We start from the raw sequence: 8,712 nt of genomic DNA on the forward strand, positions 1-8,712 counted from the left end.
GAGAGCTTAAAATAATGCACTTGTCAAAATATAAAATCCAAATTAGAATACTTCGCAAACAAAAATCCACAAGAAAGTGAACTCACTGTATATTTCACCTTTATATTCCTTCTTCATTCAACATTTTAATGCTGGAGTGTGTAAGATTTTACTCTGTTATTGACAACATTTTAGAAAACTCCTTTCAGGCAACTGACTCGACTATGATGTTTCCACAGAAGACATTGGTTGTTGTAAAATTCCCATCTGGATTTTTGTAAAAATCACTGATAGGGATGAGCTTCATGTAAATATATTTGTGCTTAAAGAGGTATGCACTAGAGTATCTCTTGAAATAGAAGTCTGCAAAACCAAATGTAATTCCCAGCGGTTAGCAAGCTCAGGAACTTTGAATGTGTGTTTTTAAGGTACTGCAGATCAAGCAGAGTGAAAGTTTTAACTAAACTCTGAGAGACAGAAATCTGCCATGGATGGCTGGATCCAAAATAATTGGCTGGAAGAACTGTGGCATGGTAGCTGAGAGCAGAAGTATCTCATGATAAATCAGCAGACTATTATGCCATCACTGGCCTGCAGCTTCATTATAAATAAAAATGAAAAATGGTGTCTGAGAAAACATCACCAGGAACTTTCTCATCTGCTTCCTCAATTGCTCAGCCTCAGTGCATCATAAGTGCTGATGTCATGCCTTTTTGTAGCTCAAGAACCACTAAAAGCAAGAGAGGAGCAAAATAGGCAAGAAAACAGGAACAGGAGACTAGAGCTGAAGGGTCAGACGACACAACAGACTTAACAGCAAAAAAAGAGAGACTGATGCAATAAGCAGGACATGAAGGACTTGGGAAGGGAGGCATGAACATTACTGCCTTCCCTTCTCCCCACCACCACCAAAAGAATTAACTCTCCATTCAAATGACAAATACAGCATTATGCATTTTGTAGAAGAAAAGGCATGAAAATTCACTCCAAAGAGCCCACAGAGAAAATGCATCCATGTTTAAGCAGGAAAAAAAAAAATTTCCTTCTCTTTGCATTTATCAGCAACATTAGCACATGAAACAAAACCTAAAGTATTTTAATTGAAATAACATTACCTTTTGGAAGTCATCCAGCCAAATCAAGCAAACTGACCATCACTGTGAGTCCTACAAGGCTAAGCAATGAAGGAGCCCCCAGGAAAGTAAGAAAAAGCTTCCCTTAAATTATGTTTCTATAACTGCTTTGAAGAAAGAAACCCACAGTAAATAAATGGTCACATTTTACTTTTCCCCAAGCAGCTGCAAACTGAACAGGTATTACTGCAACTGGATGACATTGCACCTGGAAGCACACGAGTGCAGCTTGGAGTAATGATGCAGTGAAATGCTGACAGCAAAGTACACACCTTGGCATTGATATATGGGTCAAAGGGGCCGTACTTTTTGAGTTCTTTGATCTCAAGAGCATTCTACAAAAAGGAAGAGGAAAAAGAAAAAAAATGTGATAATGAAATGGGTGAGATATAGCAACAAAGCAATGGGTGACTCCCAAGGGGTGGAAATGACAGAACACAGCATCTTGTTCCAGTCAAAGCTATTAACAGCAGAAGCCATTCCAGCTGCCGATTCCTGTAACTTGAACCACTGTGCATTTCATTTACAAGACTCCAAACACAAGCAGCACAGGCTATTCGGCTGACTTTTCTCATTTAAAAAGGTTCCTATTAAACAGACATTAATGAAACATTACCTGGAAGGATTACACTAAGCTTTTAATCTTTTGCAAAGATTTCCCCTATACCTGTCCTACTCAGAGCAGAACAGTTTACACTCAGGGCCCTTAGTCAACTCTTATCAGATTGATTGTAAACAGCTAACTACACTTCTCAAATCTATTTAAACAGACTGAATGCCTGCAGCTGTGCCTGAAGACATTATTAACCACAGCCCCAAACTGGAAAACTATCAACAAATACATTAAAATACACACTCTTAGTTATTTCTGCTCAATTGCGGAGTGGTAGTGAATAGCTTTACCACCATATTTTTCATTTTGTGATGCTTTAGAAGCAACCATTTAGCCTTGGTGCAGCCTCATGCATCAAGTTAGCCATCTTATACTGAAGAACAGAAGACTTCAGCATGGCACTTTGGTCCCCACAAAGTATGGCTGGAAGCAGGATTAGGACTCCTAGACCCGACTCCGAAGGGAGTTTGCTCCTCAGCGTCTGAAAAGTGTACACTGCAGATCAAAATTAAACAGCAGAAACTCACAGTTCCCAGATGCTTATCTTGACTTTGACAGATTTTGCTAAACTTGAGCTGTGAGTATCTGACCTACTTGTGAATTAACTTCTGAATGAATTAATATACATTTTTAGCCTTGTGGTACTAAAGCAGACAAACTTATTTTCATTTACTCCTCTCCTCCTGCATGAAAACCTGAGTGGTTTAGGAGTTGATTCACAGGGACATTAGATATTCCTGCCTTAAGGACAGGACAACCAAGGGCTCTTGTAGCTTTAACCGTCTGATTTGGACCTGTTACTGCACATCTTGCCCAAGCTCACTCAGCCATAAGTGGTTCAGTAACACCGCTCAGCTGGACTCACTCAATAAATCAGTTCCCTTATCCAAAACTCAAACAAAAGAAATATTTGGGTCTTCCAGCAGTAGCATTTCAGAAATTCCCTGGAATTGTAAGATACCTGCTGACTTCCATGGGGAAGTTACACGGGAGCCAGCCCTCCAAAGTGGACACAGGGGCTGCTGTACAGAATAGTTGTCTCATACAAATCAACCCCTCTGCATCCTAGATCAAAAACTATCGGCTTGACAAAGGGAAGAAATCCATCAAATTTTTTTTCTTGCTTGATTGAGAAAACAATTCTTTAAGATTAAGCTAGGGATTTATCTGGGGGCAGGTAGGGTTAAAATTATCTTACAACTTACAAATTAGTTAACTGGAGCAAGTGCTAGAGACAAGCCAGGAGAGTAGCTAAGAGAGCATGGCCAAAGACTAAACAAAGCTGCTTTGATTAGTTCCCAAAGAAGGGAGCCAATGTATCCTTTGACAGAACTAGAAACCTTCTCATCTATCCAGCAACTGAAAGGAAAAACTATGGGTTAGTTTTAGAAGCCCAGTATGAAAGCAGGAGACTACTTCCTAGGTGTTGAGTGGTTCTCATATTTATATATCTCTATATAAACGTTACTCATTCAACCACTAACTCAGAACTGGAGGTATTTGCTTTAGGCAGTGCCCTTCTTATCCCATTAGCAAGTAGGACTTTATAACAGTTGCTACTAGTTTGGTCAGGAGTCAGCTGAAGTAGTCTCTCCACCCAAGGGAAGCGATTCAACAATTATTAGAGAAAAATACGCAGACCTGCTCATTCACTTTAGTATGCGAAGGTCCCTGGTGGATGAGGAGCTTCACTATGTCTGCATCTCCTTTCCAAGCTGCCAGGTGGAGAGGGTAACAGCCTTTACAGTCTGCGACGTTGGTTAGTGCATCGTTCCTCAGCAGAACTTCCACCACATCCCTGCAAGAGAAGGAAACTTGAGTCCATAAGATATTCAGTCCTTGTTTCTCAGCTTACATTCTGCAGTGAATATTTTACAAAAAGTTCATCTGAAGGAGTATTTCAGAGATCCTCTTGAAATGTGATTTTAAAGCGTTCCTATTAAATGTTGCCCAAGGGAAAAAAAAAAAGAAAGACTGCTGAGATGAGCTCAGGAAAGATCTATGTTACCTTCGTACTAACGGAGCTGAATAGGGACTGAAGTCATCCGCAAGCCACTCTGGTGAAAAGTGAATTGCACCAGCACAATGAAGATGAATAAGGATTTTTAACTCTATTCAATTTCTCAATATCTTAAGTAGCAATGAACAATACAAGATTTACCACACTGAAGACTGGAGTTACTTAAAAATGTAATATGCACGAAAGCAAATTTTAAGTGGTGCAGGCACAGCAACACATTGGACACCAGACAGACTGCAGAGGACTGTTACTGGAGAAGCCACCTTTAATAGGTTGTTATATCTTACCCAAATTGCTTATAAATAAAAGGGTGGTTAAAAACCTCAGTGTTTTGCCAAATTTTTAAAGAGATGTATGATCATACTGTGCAGCAGCCAATGCCTCTATAGCTTCACTGCACTGATGTTCTTCACTTCTTGTCCTGAAGATGGTGTAGTGCTGCACCATCGCCACGTTTTCCGTGGAAACGGCGTTAGACTGGTGAATGAATTGCACAGAAACCATAGCTTGTAAAGCACATAGTATCCTCTATGATCAAAGGCATTATAAGATGACTCACTTATGACCATTCAAAGCAGCATGGTGCAGTGGAGTGTATCCAGTACTGTCAACGCAGTTCACATTTGGCCCTCTCCAGATGCTGCAAGACAGAAAACGTACAGGGAACACTTAGGCATACACTAAACAGACGGACAGCTGGCAAGGACAAGTTTCAGCAGAGTTCTCACACCAAGTTGGTTATCTGGAAGCAAACCAGTGGCTGGACAGCTGTGGTTAAGAGCAGTGATACAGAGAACAGACCGCAGAGCACTGCGTCGTGCAGAGGGGTTAGTGTCACAAAGCACACAGCCAGTACAGGGATTCACTACTCGATGCTTTATCGGACCATCCTGGTTTTAAATCAGAGCTCCCACGTTCTCCTGCTACTAGACATCTTTCAGCCATACACGCGCTTGCCAAAAAGCATCTTCAGAGGAACATGTGTCTATTCAAGTTAACCACAAGAGACAGTAAACCATCAACCCACCACTAATTCACACCCCTCTGAAGAATTCTGATGGGTCTGGGAAACCCTCTTCCCTCCATGGCAAGAGTCACTAGTCAAAGACTGTGGGATACAGAGCCTGCTCTTGGTCACCAGCGTGATTCCACGCTGACTTCTGACTGTCCAAAAATCATTTCCATCTGACAAGCTGTTGGCAGTCTATATGAAAGAGTAGGTGGTCTCCGAGCACTTCTGAGAATATTGTTAACTTCCCTCCCTTGTTCAAAAGTTGAACACCAAGGATTTAAGGATTAACCCTGTAGACTATTAATCTGCCCTCTAACCCCTGCAAGGTGTCCTATTTAAAACAGTGGAGAGACGCATGTGTAAGAAGCTGGCACTGCTCTTGAGCTTGCTGTTAAAGAAGTTTGGTTTCTACTGCCACCTCTCACCAGTGCTACCACCCTCTCCCAGAAAGGGCACGGGAATGCATATCAGTATGTCCTTATAAGCAAATTGAAACCGTTCACCTTTCCTGAAGACTGCCCTCTCCATTACAACCCATCATTCCTTTTACGCTGGCCTGTTTTAAACTTAATACTTTCAAGAATTATACAGGATTTATTATAAGCCTAGACAATCACACTTTTGCTAATACAGTATGTTTTCCTGCTTTGTTTTCTTCAACTAGGGGTAGAACTTAACAGCACCCTCTAACCCCCACTTTAATTGGTTTAAAATAAAGTCAACTGTTGCTTTTTATGAAGTAGACCTTTCCTGATCATTTAATTTCCTCCCCAGCATGTAATCGCTACGACTCATTGTATGATACAGAGGCAGCCCGAGCAGTAACTAGGTTTTCTAAAATAACAGTCATTACTAGAGGGCTCCTAGCCAGAAAAAACTCTATACCACAGTGTATAAAAGCAGCAGGAAAGGCACCAAACCAACAGGAATCTCGTGCAAACCAAGTGGAAATTCAGAATTAAACTAAGCAGCATGCTTACTCTCAAGCATGTTTCAGGTGGGATTCAGAAGCACGTTCTGAAATGGAAAGTCTCTCCCCTCCAAGTGACTCCGAGTCCTGCAGAGCATTATAAAAGGCTTTGCAGTCCTGAGACAGACACGAACTCCACTAGAGGAGAGGCAGCTAAAGGGAAACTTTATCCAAGAGGACAGGGAAGTAAGCCACAAAATCCAATTTGCAAAGGATCAGAAGGCTTATCCAGAGGCATTCCTACACACCATCCTGCGCTTCAGAAGGAAACGGCAAACCAATGCATGCAATGCACTTCAAGTGCTACTCGCATCTTTTGCAGGATGATGGCTTAAACTATGTCCAGAAGATATGTGAGACACCAAAAAAGCGATCAGATTGAGTCCAGGAGGTGCCCTACCCCATCCATCTGCAACAGCCCTGAAGCATGAAGGGGACCCGAGTAATTCTCAGGCTCTGGTTTATTTTTGGCAGTGGGCTCATGCAGCGTGGTTGCCCAAATAATTTATTGTTGGATTTAAAGTGACAATTAATGGTTAAAACCAGTGCCAGAAAGACTTGCGTGTAGTCTGGAGCAGTTATAAATACTGCGCCTGCACATCCCCTTGCACAGGCTGCTAACTGACCAAAGCCAGGGAGTCCAGTGGTTTTACATACTAAACAGAGCTGTGTTTTGATGCCGAGCTCAAAAAGCTTCAGGGTGTACATCTGAAAGACCAGCAGCATTTAATACAAATATTTCTTTCAGCTGAAGTTACGAAGTAAGGAAAACCAAGGTTAGTGGTGTAATGGGCACAAACCAAGTCACTCGCTCAAAGTGATCCACCCAGTTGGCAGCAAGACCGGGGACTGGAGCTCAGGATATCCGTCTCCACCAGAACACGGTCTCCCCGTGAGAAAACACACTTCCATAAACTTCCTTAGGCATTTTCTGGTTAATGCTTTAGAGTAAAATGCAGAGTTCACTCAGGGGACTCGGAGGAGGAGAAAAGTTGGAGTCCAAGATGGAGCTGGTTCAACAGCGAGCACTGGGTACTGCAGAAATCAACTGCTAAGATATTTTTTTTAAGATTTAAAAAAAAAAAAAAAAACACAGTTCTGCTGCGTCCTTTCCTCCCCCTTGCCCTTTTATTCTTGCAAATAAAGAAAGCTTTTATCAAAGAAAGGTCAAATAACCCAGAAGTTCAGACTGAAAGGATCCAAGAAGAGAACGATTTATATTTAGATGAGAGGACTGCAGTGAAGTATATCAATCTCTTCCCTCCTCTTCCTTTCCAGCTCCGCTAGGAAGGCCATACAGTTCTCCTGACTTAACAGAAACCAAATCTCCAGCTCTGCTAGGAAGGCCACACAGTTCTCCTGACTTAACAGAAACCAAATCTTTCATCCCATTTTTACTTATGCAATGCATACCATCAAAGTGACAGACTGAGATAATATCCCAAGCTTCTCGTGTTAGATCGTAACACAGGAAAATAACTCCACTATGGTCTGCAGAAACTAGGAGTTAGAAAAACATTAGCATGGGAATGTTACTTCCGAAAGACACTGCAATTTCCCCAGAGCACCACTTGCAGCCCCTGGTGCATCTGATCTGAATGACATCTCAGGCAAAATCTGTAGGAACTGTGGCAGAACTACTGGAAACAAAGCCCAGGCTCTAATCTAAAATATTAGGACACCCCCTCAAACCACTTTGGGGAAGGGGTGGATACTCTGGGATTAAAATTAGATCTTTTGAAGTGGGGAGTTTGTCAGGTCTTTTCAGGCAAGACAGGGAAATTTAAAGAGGTTTCAGTCAACAGGAACAACTCAGCAAGACTTTGAGATGTCAGACTCATGGCTATGTGGAGCCCCGTTCAGCCGGCCCCACTTCGGGAACTCTTATCGGACAAATAAATACAGAGTAACTGGAAACAAAGCCCTAATCTAAAACAAAGGCTCTAATCTAAAATATTAGGACACCCCCTCAAACCACTTTGGGGAAGGGGTGGATACTCTGGGATTAAAATTAGATCTTTTGAAGTGGGGAGTTTGTCAGGTCTTTTCAGGCAAGACAGGGAAATTTAAAGAGGTTTCAGTCAACAGGAACAACTCAGCAAGACTTTGAGATGTCAGACTCATGGCTATGTGGAGCCCCGTTCAGCCGGCCCCACTTCGGGAACTCTTATCGGACAAATAAATACAGAGTAGTGTCTAACTCCTCTTGGTTCAGCCCAGTGAGAGCACATTTCACAACACGGAGAACAATAAAAATTATACATTAAGAATCAAGTAAGTGGGTTTTATGGAGACAGAAAAAACACTGCAGGGAAATCAGGAGTCCGCAGCAGCTGGGCAGGCTCCATCCCCTTCAGAAGGGTTTCCTTCCCCTTCCAGTCACTGACCTCCCGCTGTGCTAAGGCACAGATGCTCATATCAAGGCCCAGGGCCCACGTCTCCACCTAGAATATATTACCTCCAATGGATTGCAGATGAGAAATGTAATGAGAAAGAGATGAGACTTATTTAGGCGTGGTGAGATCATGCGGCGGTAAAGCCTGAATCATTTCATCTTAACAATACCTACTTACAGACCTGTTGCCCTGATTTTACAAGGCAGAGGGGAAGTAATTCAAAACAGGGCAGTATAAATGTTGCCTTCAGCAAAACTAGACAAGACGGAACAAAATGCAGGAAATCCTAACGCCAGACCACTGCGATACTCTTCGAGCCTTGCAAGCCACGGTGTAGATGACAACTCTGGAAGCCACGAGGGCTTTACTCCCTGCTATGCTATGTAGCCTTGGGAAAAGCTCTACTTCCAGACCTCAGTATTCCCATCTGTAAAATGGAAACACAGCACTGAGAGCAGCAGAGTACAAAGCCAAGGACTATCTATGTACCGTGTGATTTTGGGCTGTTTCTGATTAAACAGAAAAACAGATCCCGGCACAGGAAGGAGAATGCTGTAAATACAAGTCTCCAATAAAGCTCAGAGAAGGT

The 8,712-nt window shown here is 42.3% G+C and overlaps 1 protein-coding gene across 1 annotated transcript; it reads right to left on the bottom strand.

The window, feature by feature from the left end:
- Positions 1-1,174: 1,174 nt before the first annotated feature.
- Positions 1,175-4,385, bottom strand: LOC104074956 (ankyrin repeat and SAM domain-containing protein 1A-like; the record flags this gene model as incomplete). The annotated part of the gene is made up of 3 exons (XM_009575271.1): positions 1,175-1,447; positions 3,367-3,523; positions 4,305-4,385. Coding segments are annotated over 3 exons (433 nt in total), but the record flags the coding sequence as incomplete, so codon positions are not given.
- Between the last annotated feature and the right edge of the window lie 4,327 nt (positions 4,386-8,712).

This window comes from Fulmarus glacialis, unplaced genomic scaffold (genome assembly GCF_000690835.1).
Source record: "Fulmarus glacialis isolate BGI_N327 unplaced genomic scaffold, ASM69083v1 scaffold18723, whole genome shotgun sequence".
NCBI lineage: Eukaryota > Metazoa > Chordata > Aves > Procellariiformes > Procellariidae > Fulmarus > Fulmarus glacialis.